This window comes from Artibeus jamaicensis, unplaced genomic scaffold (genome assembly GCF_021234435.1).
Source record: "Artibeus jamaicensis isolate MK-2021 breed Jamaican fruit bat unplaced genomic scaffold, CSHL_Jam_final contig_558, whole genome shotgun sequence".
In the NCBI taxonomy this organism is placed as follows: domain Eukaryota; kingdom Metazoa; phylum Chordata; class Mammalia; order Chiroptera; family Phyllostomidae; genus Artibeus; species Artibeus jamaicensis.
In genome coordinates, this window is record NW_026521886.1 from 6,403,929 (window position 1) to 6,423,812 (window position 19,884).

Sequence of the window (19,884 nt, forward strand, 5' to 3'; positions counted from 1 at the left end):
GCCATCCAAATGAGCTGCATATCTATGATTCTGTTTCTGTCATGCTTGTTTTGCTTAGTTTGTTTTTTAGTTTCAATTCTTGATAGTTGTGAATTTGTTGCCATGTTGATATTCATAGTTTTGACCTTTTTCTTAAATAAGTCCCTTTAACATTTCATATAATAATGGCTTGGTGATGATGAATTCCTTTAGTTTTACCTTATCTGGGAAGCATGTTATCTTCCCTCCAATTCTAACTGATAGCTTTGCTAGATAGAGTAACCTAGGTTGTAGGTCCTTGCTTTTTATTACTTTGAATACTTCTTGCCAGTCCCTTCTAGCTGCAAACTTTCTTTTGAGAAATCAGCCAACAGTCTTATGGGAACTATTTTGTAGGTAACTATATGCTTTTCCCTTTCTGCTTTTAAGACTCTCACCTTATCTTTAATCTTTGGCATTTTTATTGTGATGGGTCTTGGTGTGGTCCTCTTTTCATCCATGTTGTTAGGGACTTTTTGTGTTTCCTGCGCTTGTATGTCTGTCTCCTTAACCAAAGTAGGGAAGTTTTCTTTCATTACTTTTTAAAAAAATATATTTTATTGATTATGCCATTACAGTTCTATTTCCTCCCTTCATTCCCCTCCACCCTGCACACCCCTCCCCTGCCATTCCCCCCCTTTAGTTTATGACAATGTGTCTCAAGTTCTTTAGATTCTATATTTCCCATACTATTCTTGCCCTCCCCCTATCTATTTTCTACCTACCATCTATGCTACTTATTCTCTGTAACTTCTCCCCCCTTCTCCCTCTCCCAATCCCCTGTTGCTAACCCTCCATGTGATCTTCATTTCTATGGTTTGGCTCCTGATCTAGCTGTCTTCTTAGTTTGCTTTTGTTTTAGGTGTGGTTCTTAGTAACTGTGAGTTTGCTGTCTTTTCACTGTTCATCTTTTTTATCTTCTTTTTCTTAGGTAAGTCCCTTTAACATTTCATATAATAAGGGCTTGTTGATGATGAACTCATTGAATTTGATCTTATCTGAGAAGCACTTTATCTGTCCTTCCACTCTAAATGAAAGCTTTGCTGGGTAGATCAATCTTGGATGTAGGTCTTTGCATTTCATGACTTGGAATACTTCTTTCCACCCCTCCTTGCCTGTAAGGTCTCTTTTGAGAAATCTGCTGACAGTCTGATGGGAACTCCTTTGTAGGTGACTGTCCCCTTATCTCTTGCTGCTTCTCAGATTCTCTCCTTCATTTGAATCTTGGCTAATGTAATGATGATGTGCCTTGGTGTGTTCCTTCTTGGTTCCAACTTCTTTGGGACTCTCTGAGCTTCTTGGATTTCTTGGAAGTCTGTTGCCTTTGCCAGATTGGGGAAGTTCTCCTTTATTATTTGTTCAAATAAGTGTTCCACTGGTGGCTGTTCCTCTTCCCCTTGTGGTACCCTTATAATTCGGATGTTGGGATGTTTGAAGATGTCCTGGAGGTTCCTAAGCCTCTCTTTATTTTTTTGAATTCTTGTTTCTTCATCCTTTTCTGTTTGGTCATTTTTTCCCTCTTTCTGGTCCACTCCTTTGATTTGAGTCCCAGTTTACTTTCCATTACTATTGGTTTCCTGTGCATTTCCATTCATTTCAATTAGTTTAGCCTTCATATGTTCCTCTAATTTGTGACTATAATCAACCAGTTCTGTGAGCATCCTGATCACCATTGTTTTGAACTATGCATCTGAAAGTTTGGCTATTTCTTCATCACTTAGATTTATCGGCTCTGGGGCTCTGAGTTGTTCTTGAGCCATGTTTTGATCTGTTTGTGCCTGTTACGTACAAGGAGGTGTTCACCAGGGAGAGGCCACCCAGGTTGCTGGTTTGTGATGCTGTATGTGGGGGCGGGTCAGAGAGAGGCCACCCATGTTGCTGGTTTGTGATGTATGTGGGGGTGGGTCAGAGAGGGACAATGGCGGTCCCCTCTGCCACTGTTTGCCACTGGGGCCTGCACGGTCTGTCTCACCGCTTCACTCCTTCACCAGTTTATCTGTGCTCAAATGTGTGACTGTGGTCAGCCCTCAGTGGGTCCGCCCTCTACTCCACACCTCGGATCCGCCTGTGGTTGACAGTGTGCCTGGGTTGCACACCTGGGTTGGTCCGGTGGATCTTTCCTGGCCGACCCCTCTCTGCTGCTGGCTCTGCCCCTCTTACCGGTTTGTCTGAAGGGTTCGCTGTTGTCAGACTTCCCTGTCGTTCAATTTTCTGTGGTTTGGCTGCGTTTTTGTTGCTAAAACTTTGTTGTTTTTAAACTTGGTTGTGTGAGAAGGTGAAGTGCTTCCACCTACGCCTCCATCTTGGCCTAAGTTGTTCTTTCATTACTTTTTCAGTTATCAATTTCTTGTCTTACTCTTCTTCCAGCATCCCTGTGATTTGAATGTTGGTATGTTTGAAGTTGTCCCAGAGGCTCCTTACCTTATCCTCTTTTTTAAAATTCTTATATCTTCTTGCTGTTCTGATTGAATCTTTTGTTATGTTCCAAATCATTGATTTAATTCTAGGCTTCATCCATCCCATGTTGATTTCCTCTTAATTTTTCTTTATTTCACTCAGTGTATCCTTAACTTCTATTAGATCGTTTTTATGCTGTTAATGCCCAATGAATTCCTTGAGCATCCTAATAACCAGTGTTTTGAACTCTGTATCTGATAGATTGCTTATCTCCATTTTGTTTGTTTGTTTGTTTGTTTGTTTTTTCTGGAGTTTTGCTCCTTTCTTTTACTTCATTCTTTCCCATATTTCTTTGTCTCCTCATTTTGGCAGCCTCCCTGTGTTTGTTTCTGTGTGTTAGGTAGAGCTGCTTTGATTCCCTGTCTTGGTTGTGTGGCCTAATGTAGTGGAAAAATGCACCCATATGTTGGATGGGGTAGAGCCTTTTAAGTAATCACTAAGGTGGGGTATCATTTGTGAACTAGGTTGATGAAATCTCAAATATGGTACAGTTGTTTTATGACTGTGTGGGGAGAGGGCTCAAAAAGGGACAATGGCAGCTGCCTGGACTCTGGAGTTTTTTCCAGGAGCTATTGTTCCCTGGCACTCACCCTGATGCCAGACACCTTGTTTTCTCCCTGTATATCACTGGTATGCTTGAAGCTGATGCTCTGATGCTGTAGCCCAGAGGGAGTGTGTCTGTGTAATTTCTATGACTGTTGCAGGTTCCTTAGGAGGATATGCCTGAAAATCCTGCAGTTTCTTCTGCCACCACAACTCCCACTCGTTTTTACTGCCAGAAGTTATGGGGACTTATCTTCCAGGCACTGGAATTGTGGGCTGAGTGCTTTGCTGTGGGACTGGGATCCCTCACTCCTAAGATATCCCTCCTGATTTTTATCTACCACACATGCATTTGAGACTGTCTGTTCCATATCTCCTTGTCTCCACCCTTTCTATCCTTCTGAATGAATATGACTTTAAATTCTGTCAGACTGCCATATAGCTTAATTTTTGGACAGTTCTGGGTGATATTTATTTAATAGTTTAGTTGTAACTTTTGCTGTGGTTTTGGGAGGAGGTGAGCTATGTGTACCTATGCCTCTATCTTGACTGGAAGTCTAAAATTTTAAATATCTCCTTAAAAAGGAGTATCTTTTAGCAAAACATGATTGACCAGCCCTGGCTGGTGTAGCTCAGTGGATTGAGTGTGGGCCTGCGAAGCAAAGGGTTGCCGGTTCGATTCCCAGTCGGGGCACATATCTGGGTTGCAGGTCAGTTCCCCATTAGGGGACACATGAGAGGCAACCAGACATTGATTTTTCTTTCCCACTCTTTCTCCTTCCCTTTCTCTCTCTCTAAAAATAAATAAATAAAAACATTTTTAAAAAGAATGAACAATGATTTAAATGGATTAAAAAAAATGAGTGAGCAGAATTGACTTGAACTGTCTAAGAAAACATTGTTTAAGAACAACACATTCTCCAAGATAGCATGCAATTATAAGTAAATTTCCTCAAATCTTTAAGGAACTCTTTCTCTATATTTTTTTAAATTTTTGAATCCATGTTTTATCTATTCTTAAATTCTTTATGACTATATATTAGGCCCCCAACCACCACCTCACTTTACCCCTTTCCCTCTGGCAACCACCACACCGTTGTTTGCATTCGTAAGTTTCAGTTTCATACCTCACAGATAAGTGAAATCATATGTATGGTTCTTAGCTTTTTCTGACCGACTTACTTCACTTAGCATTATATTCTCCAGGTCCATCAATGTCATCACCAATAGCAGTATTTTGTTTTTCTTATGGCTGAGTAGTATTCCATAGTGTATATGTACCATTTCTTCTTTATCAGATCTTCTATCAAAGAACACTTCGGTTGTCTCCATGTCTTGGACACTGTGAATAATGTTGCAGTAAACATAGGGGTGCATATATCTTTTTTTATTTTTAGAGAGAGGTAGGAAGGGAAGAAGAAAGAAAGGGAGAGAAATATCAGTGTGTGGTTGCCTCTCATGTGCCCCCTACTGGGTAGGGACCTGGCCTACAACCTAGGCATGTGCCCTGATTGGGAATTGAACCAGCGACCCTTTGGTTCACAGCCTCCACTCAATCCATTGAGCTTCACCAGCCAGGGAGGGTGCATATATCTTTGTGAACACGTGTTTTCAAGCTCTTCAGATAGATCTTCAGGAGACAATTTGCTGGGTCATATAATAACTCAGTTCTTAATTTTTTGAAGAACTATCATACTGTTTTCCATAGTGGCTGTACCAGTCTACGTTTCCACCAGCAATGAATGAGGGTTCCCTCTTCTCCACAACCTCTCTAACACTTTTTATCAGTTGTATTGTTGATAACAGCTGTTCTAACAGGAATGAGGTGGTATGTCATGGTAGTTTTGATTTGTATCTCCCTAATAGCTAGTAAGGTCGAACCTCTTATATATATGTTCACCATTTGTATGTCTTTTTGAGAGAAGTGTCTGTTCAGGTTCTCTGCCCATTTTTCAGTTGGATTGTTTGTTTGGTGTTGATTTTATGAGTTCTTTATATATTTTATTTGTTTTTGTTTTTTTTTGAGAAGTTTGGCAGTTTTTTAAAAGTTAAGCTTATAGCCAAGGAATCTCACTGCTAGGTATCCACCCATGAGAAATAAAATCATATACCCACATAAAGATTTGGGCGTAAAGGTTCATAGCAGTACTGTTCATTACAGCCTAAATCTGGAAACTACCCAAATCTCTTCCAATTGGTGAAGAAACAAATTATGGTATACCCACACAATGGAATACTACTCAACAATAAAATGTAAGGAACCACTAATAAATACAACAACATGAATAAATCGCAAAATCATCATTCTGAGTTAAAATAGGCCAGAACACAAGAGATTATTACCAGTATGATTATATATATATATATATATATATATATGAAATTGTAGAAGAGTCAAAATTTCTGTCATTAGACAAAAAGCAGATCAGTGATTGCTGTAGGTAAGAAGGAGTTAAGGACTGACTGTAAAAGGGCAAGAGAGAACTTTTTTGGTGAAGCAAAGTATTCCAAAACTTCCTCGGAGTGGTGGGTACTTAACTGTATATGTATAACTTAATGGCTCAGTTTTATTGTAAGTTACAGCTCAATGAAATTGTTTAAAAATAAAGGTGGGTTCATTAGATCTGCAGGTTTACTAGCTGTGTGACATTAATCAGTTTTCATTTTCTCACATGCATACTTGTACACATTTATACTTGTACACATTTTATTTTTAAAGCAATCATTTCTTTATTGTATTGCAGTTATTGGGCTTACACACGATTCTTCTCACTAGAAAAAGAATCATATAGTTATCAGTACTGCTACTTGTTCTTTCTCACAAGGTTGTTGTGAAATACCACACAAGATAACTATTGAGACAGTGCTTTGGCAACTCTAAAGTAGTAGAGCACTATACAACTATATAGTAGACTTCACATTTTTAAAAAACAACATGAAAATGTTTTTTCACATGAATGACTTGAGACTCTTTTCAACTTGATATTCCAAAGTCAGTCTTTGCTCAGGAACAGAGAACTTATAGAATGGTCACTTTTTTAACATCCTTCCTAAACCTATTTTCTGCTGACTATTGATATACTAGATGGCTCAGTATAGTATTATCTAGGCTATACTTTCATTTTCCAAAAAGAAATACTAAAAGTGATTAGATGAGGATGACCAGATATTATTTCCCAGTGGAAAAGACCAAAACCTAGGAAACTGTCTTTGAGCACTTTCCCAAGAGGATCATAACTGAGATTTTTCTTCCTCTAAAGTCAGTTAAATTTCTTTATATTTACTACTTCAGTTTCACATGTGTTACTGAATATAGGGTCCAGTAGAAGTAATGCCTGCTTGAATGTGGTTGATAGGGTAATGATATGGGTGTAATAATTTATAGTTTTAATTTGAACATTTCACCTAAAGTGTCATATGGTGTGCTTCAGTGTGATAGTTATGTTACAGAATTACATGCTTATGATTTAGGAATAAAAGATTTTGTAATAAAGAAGGGGTGTTATTTTTGTTGGACCTTGTATTTACTAATGTGTCCTGCATTAGCAAGAGTGGGTAAATAATTTTAATACCCAAACTTTTTAAACCATTGCAGTAATCATTTCATAGTTTCACCTGTTGCAAAATTTAACAAATTCTTATTTTTTTCTTACTACCACTGCACAACTGGGTTCTCCACTATCCTACCAGGTATGGGTGATATTTGACATTTAGCCTAGCTATATAAACAGGTTTCTGCACTGCAACAAGTATGAAGGCTGTTTTGAAATACATAATCTCTTCTTCAAATGCAGTTTGGTGACTAAATTTTACCTTGAATTTAGGTTTATATTACATCAAGTCTGACAATTTTAAACTTTTTCTACCAGCAACAGGTATAGCAACCAAAAATGAACAAAGCCTGTAGTATCACAAAATATTTTACTATTGTCAATTTTTAAGGACTCCCTTTATTAACATTTCTAAGAGGATGATTCTATCTACTACCATGCTTCATTTGATTTGGTCCTGCTTCAGTCTGGTCAGTAGTAACTGTGGGAGCAACTTTTCTCTCAAGTCCCCCCAGCCGCCACAGATGAGAGTAATCATGACTGAGACATGATGTGATCTGCTTGGGGAAGAGAAGTGGCCTTTTTCCCGGAGGAAAAAGGCTGTGAGCAGTGGCCAGTTTCTCAGGGGAAAAAGGTGTTGAGCCCACTCCTCTAGGGGCTTTTATTGGGTTGTAATACACAGGAATACAGGGTAGCAAGGATCAAACAGTAGATAACATTTCAAAGAAATCTGAGGGCTTAGTTTGAGTCAGAGACTGTCAGGAACAGAGTTTTAGGGTTTTCTGCTCAAACCCTTAACATATGAATGAAAGCACTCTTAGCAGAGCAGATTTCACAGGTTTATCAGGAAATCTTTGTGATGCCAGATTTTCCCCCAGGACATGCTCTAGCAAGGCAAGGAGCTGCACTCCTCCCCAACAGGTAATTAGGCTTAAGGGGATTAGAGCCAGGAAGCACTTCTCCCAGAGGACACGGGGACTCGGGCTATGTCAAAGCCGGGGTGGTGGGGGGGAGGCGAGAGTCCATTGCTCTTTGTTGCAGCCTATATGCAACAAAGTACTTCCATGAAGACCCCCCAGGTGATGGAGTCTGGCTTAGGTGGCCCCCCGCTGTAAGGGCTCTTACCCATCATCGACATCCGACCAAGCTTTGGGGGCAGGGAGAGGAATCTGAGGCAGCATTTGCTACCAGAGACAAGTTTTGTCTCCTGTGGCTCTCGAATTCCAGAGTTCACTGACTCCTCCTTAGCCATAGGGGGTAGAGTTACAATTCCTAGAACCAGGCAGAGTGGTCTACAACAAGTAACCATAATCTCTTAGGGTTCACATTTGTCCTTCGATAACATTGAGGCCACTGGGTCCTGTAACCTCATACCTCCAGTTTTAGCTTCCAAGAAAACCTGAACACGAAATCTGGGTCCTGTGCATCCTGACAGGTGTTCCCGACCTGCTCCTCTTGTGGAAGAGCTAGAACAGAGTATGGAGGGGCCATGCTGGCCATAGCCAGGCTGGGGTTGCTCCTGGGCCTTGCTAGGCTAGAGCCATCCTGCCACCCATGGGCCCCTCAATCATGTCGAGTTCTTTATATATTTTAGATATTAAATCTTTGTTGGAGCTGTTGTTTGCAAATGTCATCTCCCTTTCTGTTGGTTGCCTCTTTGTTTTGTTGTTGGTTTCTTTTCCTGTGCAGAAGCTTTTTTAGTTTGATATCCCATTCATTTATTTTTGCCTTTACTTCCCTTGCCTATGGGGTTCTTTCTAATTTAAACTGTGTGAGGCTTAGAAAAATTGAAAAGGTTTACTTTGTATTTTTTGAGGCTGACTTGATTATACAGAAGAATAGTGTAAGTATAGAAAGCTATAGTCCATTGAGGTGCCAGACTTCTAGAAAAAGCATTGACAAGTCCTCTGTAGCACTCTACTAAAAGAATGCACTGTCCTTATGAGGATTCATTCTGAGGATGCAAGAATGAGTCAACATTAGGAAATCAAGGTAGGAATACATAAAATCCACATAATGACCTAGATTTTGGCTCCAAAAGCACTTAATAAAAATCTTACATCTATCCTTGCTTTAAAAAAATCTTAGTGAAATAAACAAAGAAATGAATACTTTCTTTATGTAATGAAGGAAAATCAGAAGCAGGTATTTAATGGAGAAAATTTTGAGGCATTTGCATTAAAGTCAAGACTGAGACACAGCTGCACACTTCCACTAACTAATACCTGCATTGTTTTGGTGCTTTTGGCCAATGCACAAAAAGGAAGAATAGAAAAGGAAAATGTGTATATATTTGAAAACAAGGAAGAAAAAGATTTTGTAAATTTATAATATGAATTATATGCAATATATTGAGAATGTACAACATATCAGCAGTAATGTTAACTATGTAATGGGAAATTGCAACAGAAATGATAGAATAACTTGGAATGAATAAATAATCTAGGGAGGTACAAAATATATAAGAATATACAAATAACAGAATATGTACTGTTTTTTGGAGAGAATGTCTCAATATTTTGAAGTCATTATCTCAAAATTAATTTGTAAATTTCATTTAAGTTCAAGAAATATATCACCTTTTGGGGGGGCGGGGACTTGGCAGATTGTTCTAAGTTCAGTTGAAAAGTGTGGAAAGTTAGTCTTTGAGAATGACTTTTTTCATCAGTATTTAAAATCATACTGTTTCAGGAATATACAGAGTAATAAAACAGTACAGCAAGTGGTTCCAAAATGCCGGTCTATTGACTTGCCATATTAAAATCTCCTAGGGGACCTTTTTAACTACAGGTTCTGACGTCCTGCTCCTGATTGCACAGGTTTGAGATAGGTCCTAGGATCTGTATATTTCAACATGTTTCCCAGGGGTCCCGATGTGCAGCCATATTGGGAACCTCTAATGTATAGAATGTCCTTTACAACAAGAACCAGAAACAAGGATATGAAGTGTGAATTTCACAGAATAGGGAATTAAGGGTTGGAAGAATAGCTTTTACAACTATTCAGGGAGTGAGGCAGAGGTATTTTAGGATATGAGGGTATGTGCTGTAAAAAAGGTCAGCACTGCTGGGTCATAACCTCCAGGGATCATAGAATGGTGGTCAGGTAATGTAGTAACCAGAATGATCTTCCAGATTGCAAAATCTTAGTTGACTTTATTATATATTTTGGCATCCTAGAAAGGGTTATGTGACTTCTGAGTCATAAACAGTTACATTAGCCAAGCCTCTCTGCACTATGACCTCATTTCCTTGCCTGCATCATAGTGTCTCCATGTTCTTGATGAGTGGTGGGGCCTTATCTTGAGAGTACTAGATGGGGTGAATCTCCAAATATGATGAGAGGGTGAGCTCTGTTGTCTGGGTTTGTCTTCAGGGATCTCATCTAGTTTGATGTGACCTGGGCTGGCCTCTGTCTCTTATAAACATGGTGACACATAGAGACAGTATGTCTTTTAAGAACCAGCATCAGCAGGAAAGGTGAATGCTCAGAAGTAAATTCCACCTGGAAGATACAGGGATGATAAGAAATCTGATCCCATCAACTGTCACCCAACTTCAATAGGAAGTGGGTAAGCATGTCAATACAAATGGTGTGCAGTGGTGTGTAATAACCATATTTATCATAAAGAAATGTAGGGTATTCACTATTATAAAACCACCACTGGTTGAACTGAATGGGAATAGCCTGGGCCTGTCTGGGGAGGCGAATGTGCAGTGCTCACTGACCTGAGAGGCTTGCTTTCCTTTACATGCAGCAGGCCACATGCAGCAGGCACTCGCAGAACGTGAAAGTGTCTTCTTGGGTGTTCTTGAGTAGAGATGATCTTCCTGCCTAATAACTTTGCATGCATGGCCATAGGAGAGCTAGTTTTTCCCATTCTCTCCTTCATGGATTTTTTTCTCCAGTTTTCTTCTTTTCAGAACTATGTTTTTTTGCATATGTTTTGTAATATAAAAGAGGAAGAAGTATGAATCATACCTAGTATAAAAAGGTTTAAATTACTAATTATTTTCTGTTTACTTCTTGATTTTTAAAGTAATATATTATGTGGCTCATGTATGGTTATATGTAGTTTACTATTTACAGTAAAATTCACTTTATGATTTCACCCTGGTTATTTATTTTCAGTGAAGCACAACTGGAAGACCATGACAGAAGCTATTCAAAACCATATTGGCTCTCTAAATTGGAGCTACAGGCTGTCTTTAAGGGAGAAGGCAGTAGCCTATGTAAATTCCTATGGAGAATTTGTTGAGCATCATAAAATAAAGGTATTGTTTGAATATTTTGTCTTGTTGATTGCTTTCCTTTACTACTACTTGTACTTGCCTTGAACTAAAATTCCATGTCCCATGTTAAGGGGTATAGCTAGTGCATATCCGGCCATGCATGCACAAGTATTTTCTCCATTGTTTATGGATTCCACATGTCTAGCTAAATTAAAGAAATTTCCTTTTAAAGAACTCTTTAAAGTTCTTTGAAGTTGCCTTTTGATTGCCATTTTAAAAGAGAAAATGTTTAAACAGTAAAAAAATCAAAATTTTAGTGTTAATTCTTTTTTTTTTCTTTTCGTTTTTAAATTTATTTAGTTATTTTTCAAGTACAGTTTTTTTTTGTCAATTTCTCCCATCCCAGCCCCCCCTCCGCCCCGTCTCCCCACCTCCCTCCCATTCCCCCCCCCCGCCCACAGTCCACAGTCCTCATCCCAGTGTCTTTCATACTTGTTCTTCAAAATCCCTTCCCGTTTTTCCCCTTAAATTCCCTTCCCTCTCCCCTCTGGTCGCTGCCCACTTGTTCTCTATTTTAATGTCTTTGTTTTTATTCTGTTTGCTTGTTTGTTTTATTGTTTAGCTTCCTGTCAAAGGTGAGATCATATGGTATTTGTCCTTCAATGCCTGGCCTATTTCACTCAGCATAATGCTTTCCAGTTCCATCCATGTTGTTGCAAAGGGTAGTAGCTCCTTCTTTCTCTCTGCTGCATAGAATTCCATTGTGTATATGTACCACAATTTTTTGATCCATTCGTTTAAAAAGTGTTAATTCTTTTAAAAAATGAAACCTTAAATAGAACTTCAATATATATTATTCATAAAAGTATTAATTAAAAGTAGCATCAGATTAGTATATTTTGTAAATTTATATTTATAATGTTTATGTATTATAAGATCAATATGTAAGGAAAATGAGACCATTTTGATGGACACAGAACTTTTTAATTGGAGTTTTGAAAGACAAGCAAATATCATCCTTAAGCACCTAGTTTATTCTTGTACTCTGCTTTTGTAGCATAGTGTGCAATAATCTTGATAGAATTTGAAGTTATTTTGTAGTCATTTCTTGTCTAGAAAGGTGGGAGGTGGTCCATTTAAAGCTATACATGGGCTAATTTGACCTACATCATTCACATGAAACATACTAGAAATCCAAGTCAGTCAGTTTTAGTTCTCAAACTGTCATATATCTGGGATAGCTCATTGAATAAGTGATCATTCCCAGCCACCCCTGCCTCTCCTATGCCTCCTCATTTAGTGATACCAGCATCTCTCCAGGTACTCCAGTAAGAAACTTCAGGTTCTTCCCATTTCACCCTCACAGCTTGGACTTGTTTATCTGTCACAGGTCCCTATCTTCAGGTTGCCCTCCCTCCATCCCACTGAAATCACCCCTTTGTGCTTAAATTTTATAATTGTTTTTGAACTTTTAAAATGTGAAAGTATTTATTATTTACTTATATAATTGGAAATAAACAAACAATGATCAACCTTTCCTGATGCTCCATAGCCTGGATTTTTAGGGTGACATAGAAGGATCTTTACTTTTGGCATTAATCTGTGTGACTTCACTTCTGACACATAGCCTCCTGTCCTGTCACTTCTGGCCACTTGCTGTTCCCCAGATGCCAGCTGCTTTCAGGCCTGTGTGCATTTTTATGCACTATTCTCTTTTTAGTTTTCCATTTCTCTAAAATCTTTGCACTTTTCTCATCTCCCCTTGAAATGCCACCACCTTTAAACCACCCCCCACTATGGTCTTTTGGTTAATGTTTTGTGAAGACTTCTATTTCTATGATGATGCTTATCACACTGCATTATTATTTTGCGTGTTTGTTCCTGTTGATGGGAAGCTTCATAGAGGGGAGTAACTAGTTTGATCATGGTGACTGGTACTTTGTTATGTTGTTTGAAAAGTGAAATTTACTTTTCTTTTTTCAAGGCAACCAATAGAAAAGGACAGGAAACTTACTATACTGCTGCAAAATTTGTCATAGCAACAGGTGAAAGGCCACGGTATTTAGGAATCCAAGGAGATAAAGAATACTGTATTACTAGGTAAGATTAAATAGGCCATTTTAACTGTAAATTGTATTATGTTTATGTGTTTCCTGTCTTGTTTTACAAAGATTTAAATTGATAAATAAAGGTATATACAATGCAAGAAGCTATGTAGTTAGCTTAATGGAACAAAGAGTAAATAAAGTTAGGTAAATAATAAGGTCAAATTTACGCACAAAAATGTGCTTTATGTTTCTAGATAATTGCTCTGGGAATTTGGCTCTAACCTTCCTGGAGGTTGAAGAGAAGAAGCAAATACAATTGGCTTTAGGTTTTAGTGTCTAATATAATAACAGTGAACCAGCTGATCAGGAGAATCATGGCTGGCCATTCCTAAAGAGAACAATGTATAATGTAGTACAATGACTTGCAAGCTTTTTTTGACCAGATACACATTAAGAAATATATTTTTCATTGTGCTGTTAATTAGGTGGACACACACACACACATCCAAAATAAAATATTTCTTCTTATCACATATAAGTTAGTGTGATATTTTCTATTCTGTTTTGTTTTTTTTTAAACTTTGCTTGTGCCCTAGTCAGTGTGGCTTGATTGGTTAGAGCATTGTCCCATGCAACCAGAGGTTGTGGGTTTGATTCCTGGTCAGGGCAGATATGTAGGTTCAGTTCCCAGATGGGGCATGTATGGGAGACAACCACTCTATGTTTCTCTCTCACATCAGTGTTTCTTTTCTCTCTCTGCCCCGCCCCTTGCCTTCTTTCTCCCTCCCTCCCCATCCTCCCTTCCTCTCTCTCTAAAAGCAATGAAAAAAATGTCCTTTTGAGGTGAGGATAAAAAACATACACACAAACTTTGCTTGCAATCCACTAATTTGATTTTTAAAAGACTGAGGTATACTTCTTCCTCCACAGGAGAAACTATTACATACTCCAGAAGGCCATTTCTTTTAGTGTTTCTTCATTCAAGCCCCAAATTGTAATTCAGCCAACAAAAGACTATTGAAAGCAGTAACTTATTTCATTTTTATTGCCTAGGTATTCTGTTTCTTATTTTTATTTTTCAGTGATGACCTTTTTTCTCTGCCTTATTGCCCTGGCAAAACATTAGTAATTGGTGCATCCTATGTGGCTCTGGAATGTGCAGGATTTCTTGCTGGTGTTGGCTTAGATGTCACAATTATGGTGCGTTCAATCCTTCTTCGTGGCTTTGATCAAGAAATGGCAGAGAAAGTGGGTTCCTACATGGAACAACATGGTGTTAAGTTCTTAAGGAAATTTATACCTGTGATGGTGAGTCTGATGATAGTTGGAATTCCTTTTATTTTCTTTTTACTCTCTTTAATTAGCCTTTTATTTTATCCCTCCTTCATTTCATTGAGTAAATTGGTCTTTACTCAGTAGGAAACCTTAAAGATAGTGTTCCTACCCCAAGTCTATAAAACTGGCCCCCATTTGTCCCTGTCTTCTCCTCCTCTGATAGGGCAGGGTCCTTGCTCCTCTCAGGCAAGATTCCCTCTTCTGTCACTGTTCCTCGCCTTCTCTCACCTTTTCAGGGACTTCCCTCTATCATGCCCTTCAGTGTCATTCATCTTTAAACAACTAAGCTCTTCCACCCCTCTGCTTTTCTGAATAGGTCTCCATTTTTCATTTTCCCTTTAGGAGAAAACTATGCATGTTATTTCTCATTTCCCACTGCCTCAGACTCTCAGCTGCTTCCTCCTTCCCTGCCACTCCTTTGAAACTGCCTGTCAGGTTCTGTTGTCAAAGCCATTGGTTACATCTCTATCCTATCTTACTGGGCCTCTGGCATCAGTAGGTGCAATTGACATTCTTTCCATTTGAAACCCAGCCCTTTCTGTACTTCTCTGGCCCCACAGCCTGTGGTTCCATGTATACTCAACTTGTAAATATCAGAACACCTGGTCCCTCCACCCTTTTCAATTCTCTGCCCTTTATACCTAGGCAGTCTTCTTTAGGCCACATTTTGTTATCTTAATGTTAATGGCACACACACACACACACACACACACACACACACACACACATATATATATATATATGCTCAGCCATCTCTCCTGAACTCCACACTCATTTGGACAGCTGCCTACTAGTTATCTCCACTTGAATTCCTCATAAGCATTTCAAATTTAACAAGACAAATATGAAACTCTTAATTTTCTGCCTATGTATATTCCCCTGATAATCTTTCTGTCCTGTGTAGTCACGAAATGATACTATAGTCCACACAATTTATTAAACCAACACCTTAGTAAGCATCCCTTCATTCTTCCTTTTATGCTACCTCCAACTAATCCATTGTTAGTTCTACCTCCAAAATGTATCTTGTGACAGTCCTTTGTTCTCTGTCTGTCTCTGTTTAGTCCAAAAGCCTAAATACACACACACCCACATATTCACACTCACATGCACATCCTAGGACCCATTAGTTTTCTGTTCCCTTTAGGTAGAATCATTACATTGTTTATCCTTACTAGGTTCAACAGTTGGAGAAAGGTTCACCTGGAAAACTGAAAGTAGTGGCTAAATCCACTGAAGGACCAGAAACTATTGAAGGAGTGTATAACACAGTGAGTTTTGTTTTAGAAGCAGGAAGTAGTTGAACACACTCATAAGTTAGCACAGAAGACACTTATAGGAAGATTATACAAGGCTTAACTGTTTTTTTGATTCTTTGTGAGAGTGTAGTAAATGTGGAAGGTAGTTGATCTGTTGACATTTATAATGGTACATGAAGGATACCATGGTAAAATGCAAGTATATGTGTAACTATGCATAGAACAAAATCTAGAGGCAGATATGCCTGACTTATTAATACTTAGTTCATGGGCATTAGATATCTTAAACATTTCTGCATTTAAGTATTTTTGCAATAAATACTGAATCATTTTATATATTATATATTTTATTTAAAAATATATCTTGTATTTTCAAAAATATCTTTTTGAAATATATTTTTATTAAAAAATCAATATTTAAAATATCCAAATAGTACATGGGCTGTTTATGGATGGCAACAATTCTAATTTAAATTGTTGATATTTGGATGCCGACATTTCTAAGTTGTAGTTGATAGTTTTAATGTAAGTTATACATTTATGTTTTATATACTCTAAAACATATAGATATTTTTAGTTAAAAAAGGGAATGATGTAGAGAGTCTAGTAAAAAATATATTAAGATATAAAATTTATTTGATAATTTACCCTTAGACTAATTTGAATTTTCTTTGTAAATATTCATAATATTTCTGCATAACAACAGTTTTATTTCCTCTTTTCTACTGTTTTCCTCATTACTTCTTTTTTGTGCATAAGTGTATTAGCTGGGACTTCCAGTAGAAACTATTTGACTAGAAATGGTGGTGGCAGCCATTCTCATCTTGTTCTCAATATTGAAGGAAAGTTTCCAGTGTTTCATTATTTAAGAATAATTTTTTTGATGATGGAGGCATAGGTGGAAACACTGTGCCTCCTTGCACAACCAAGTTTAAAGACAACAGAGTTTTAGTAACAAAAACACAACCAAAACACAGAAAATTAAACTCTACAGAAGTCCGACAACAACGAACCATTCATCCAGACGGTAAGAGGGGCGGAGTCAGCGGCTGGTGGAGCAGGGTCACACAGGAAAGTGGCCAGACTGAACCCAGGTGCACATGCCACGGTTGGCAGATTCCAGGCTTGGGGTGGCAACAGGCAGACCCAGTGAGGGTGTAAGCTAGCTGGCTGACTATGGTCACACATTCACACTCAGATAAACCAGGCAAAGGAGCAAGCAGTGAGACAGACCAAGCAGGCTAGGGCCCCAGCGACAGGCCTCAACTTTCGGTTTGAGGTGCTGGGAGAAGCTCCCAGGTTCACAGAGAGGTTCACCATAGGGTGCTAAAGGGTGCACAGGCCAGAACACCAGGGAGCCAGCACCAGGGGGGCCCAATTTGCTTGTGGGAAACAGCAGAGGGGACCGAAATCCAAGAGGGAGTGGAACAAATGCCATTGCCCCTCTCTGACCCCGCCCCCACATACAGCATCACAAACCAGCAACCTGGCTCACCCCGCCCTGGTGAACACCTAAGGCTCCACACCTCATACGTAACAGGTGTGAACAGACCAAAACATTATGGCTCAAGAAGAACAGCTCAAAGCCCCAGAGCCAATACTTCTAAGTTACCAAGAGATAGTCAACCTATCAGATGCACAGTTCAAAACACTGGTGATCAGGATGCTCACAGAAGACAACTGTAATGGCATAATCAATAAGATATATTAAGAAGAAAATATTTTTCTGTAGGGTTTTTATAGATATTCTTAATCAAGTTAAAGAAGTTCTTTTCTATTTTCCGTTTGCTAAGGGTTTGGTTATGTGGGGGTTTTTGTTTTCTAAAAATTGTGAGTATATGAGTTCATTTGTAACAGTTCTTTTTGTAGCTGATGATAATCCAATTTTTCCTTTAATTTGTAAATATGTTGAATTACATTGATTTTCTAATCTTCAATCAAATTTTTACTCCTGATATAAACCTAACTCGGTAAAGGTTCTATTTATAAGTTGTTGAAATTTAGAATTTTTACACTATATTCATGAATCATACTGGCTTATAATTTCCTTTCACATATTGAACTTGTCAGATTTTAGTATCAAATTTATTCTAATGTAATGGGGTGCAGTGTAGGAGTCCCCCAAAATAGCAGATTCCTGTTAAACTTGGATTAGGGGGAAGTGAACAAAAGGCAGTTAAGGTACTTTGCATAACAATGACAACTTAATAGTTGTGCTGCCGCCTAGGGCAAAAGGTATACATGACTTTAAGGTTTTATCCTGACTGGTGATATAGCCAGGGAAAATGGATGCCCACCCCTGATGCCCCTCTGTCACAGGGAACTCTTGCCCTGACTAAAAATAGTAGCTGAAAGAAGGTAAAAGAAAAAGGGGAACTGGCAAAAGTAGGGCATCATAGGAAAGGCTGGATATGAGGTCATATTGGAGCTCCAGGTCAAGCATTTAAATGAGGCCTGAAAGAGAGGAGGAAGAAGCTGTGTAGGAGGAAAGGGTGTAAAGAGAGCTGATGGAGCTATGTGAGGACCTCCCTAGCCAAGCACAGATTTGTGGGAGATGTTTGGAGCTGTGATCAGGAATGCTGAGCTGCACACTTCTGCTTCTCTGAAGGACATATGGAGAAGCCACTTTTTGGGGACATGTGCCTCTCTGGACTCCACCATGATCCATTGTAACATAGCACATATTTCCCTGAACCACTACATGGAGGCTGAGAACAACATACCCCAGATCCTGAAGGACAGAGAGCTTCAGCAAGAGGATAGCCACTCTGAAACCTGTAAGAGCACCTTCCAGAGGGAATGGAGACCTATTTGCACAGCTGGTTTAAGAACAGATAAGGAGGACTTCCGCCAAGATGGAGGCATAGGTGGATAAGCCGTGCCTTCTCACACAACCAAGTTTAGAGACAACTAAATATTAGCAACAGAAAACACAGCCAGGACACAGAAAATTGAACTTTTCGGAAGTCTGATAACAACAAATTCTTCAGCCTGACCAGTAAGGGGCAAAACCAGCAGCTGGTGGAGCGGGGTTGCACAGGAAAACTCGGTCAGACGGTCAGACGGACTCAGGCGTGCGGAATCCAGGCGCAGGGTTGGACCTAGTGAGCGACAGAGCAAGTGACCAAGCGAGCAACCGCGGGCAAACAGCGAGGGAGCAGGGCTGCAGGTTGACTGTGGTCGCGCATTGGTGCGCTGATAGACAAGCGAGGGAGTGGGCGATTGGACCGGGACCCAGCCAGTCCCCACAAGCGGCAGGGAGGGCACCGCCATTTCCCTGCTCTGACCCCACCTCCACATACAGCGTCATAACCCAGCGACTCTGAGTGGCCCAGCCCAGGTGAACCACCTAAGCCTCTGCTCCTCACCCAGCAGCAAGAAACAGCAGAGGGTGCCGCCATTTCCCCGCTCTGACCACGCCCCCACATACAGGGTCACAACCCAGCGACCTGGTAGTCCAAGGCTCTGCTCCTCACACTTAAAGGACGCGAACAGACCAAAAATGGCTCAAGAAGATCTCAAAGCCCCAGAGCCTATAAAACTAAGCAATGAAGAAATAGCAAAACTCTCAGACGCACGGTTTAAAACACTGGTGATCAGGATCCTCATAGAACTGGTTGATTATAGCCACAAATTAGACAAACACATGAAGGCGAAACTAACTGAAATGAATGGAATTGCACAGGAAACCAATAGCAATGAAAAGGAAACTGGGACTCAAATCAATGGAGTGGACCAGAAGAAAGCAAATAATGGCCAAACAGAAAAGAGTCAAGAAGCAAGAATGCAAAGAAATGAGGAGAGTCTTAGGAACCTCCAGGACATCTTTAAATGCTCCAACATCCGAATTATAGGGGTACCAGAAGGGGGAAAGGAACAGCCACCAGTGGAAAACTTATTTGAACAAATAATAAAGGAGAATTTCCCCAATCTGGCAAAGGAAATAGACTTCCAGGAAATCTAGGAAGCTCAGAGAGTCCCAAAGAAGTTGGACCCAAGAAGGAACACACCAAGGCACATCATAATTACATTAGCCAAAATTAAAATGAAGGAGAGAATCCTAGAAGCAGCAAGAGATAAGGGGACAGTCACCTACAAAGGAGTCCCCATCAGACTGTCAGCGGATTTCTCAAAAGAGACCTTACAGGCAAGAAGGGGCTGGAAAGAGGTATTCCAAGTCATGAAATCCAAAGACCTACAACCAAGATTGCTCTATCCAGCAAAGCTTTTATTTAGAATGGAAGGACAGATGAAGCGCTTCTCAGATAAGATCAAATTCAAGGAGTTCATCATCACCAAGCCCTTATTATATGAAATGTTAAAGGGACTTATCTAAGAAAAAGAAGTTAAAGAAACCTGAACAGTGAAAGGACAACAAACTCACAGTTATTAACAACCACACCTAAAAGAAAAGCAAACTAAAAGCACAGCTAGATCAGGA

At 39.4% G+C, this 19,884-nt stretch overlaps 1 protein-coding gene across 6 annotated transcripts in view; it reads left to right on the forward strand.

Moving 5' to 3' along the window:
- Positions 1 to 19,884, forward strand: part of TXNRD3 (thioredoxin reductase 3) — a 96,654-nt gene that overhangs the window by 41,004 nt on the left and 35,766 nt on the right. For 5 of the 6 annotated variants that reach the window (XR_008392494.1, XM_053670292.1, XM_053670290.1 and 2 more), the window contains exons 7-10: positions 10,701 to 10,843; positions 12,786 to 12,901; positions 13,932 to 14,157; positions 15,363 to 15,455. Coding sequence is in view for 5 of the 6 variants with exons in the window: in XM_053670292.1 (XP_053526267.1) it covers positions 10,701 to 10,843; positions 12,786 to 12,901; positions 13,932 to 14,157; positions 15,363 to 15,455 (578 nt within the window). In the remaining variant the exon portion in view is untranslated. The remainder of the gene's footprint in view (positions 1 to 10,700; positions 10,844 to 12,785; positions 12,902 to 13,931; positions 14,158 to 15,362; positions 15,456 to 19,884) is intronic. The other variant, XM_053670289.1, reaches the window with a different exon arrangement.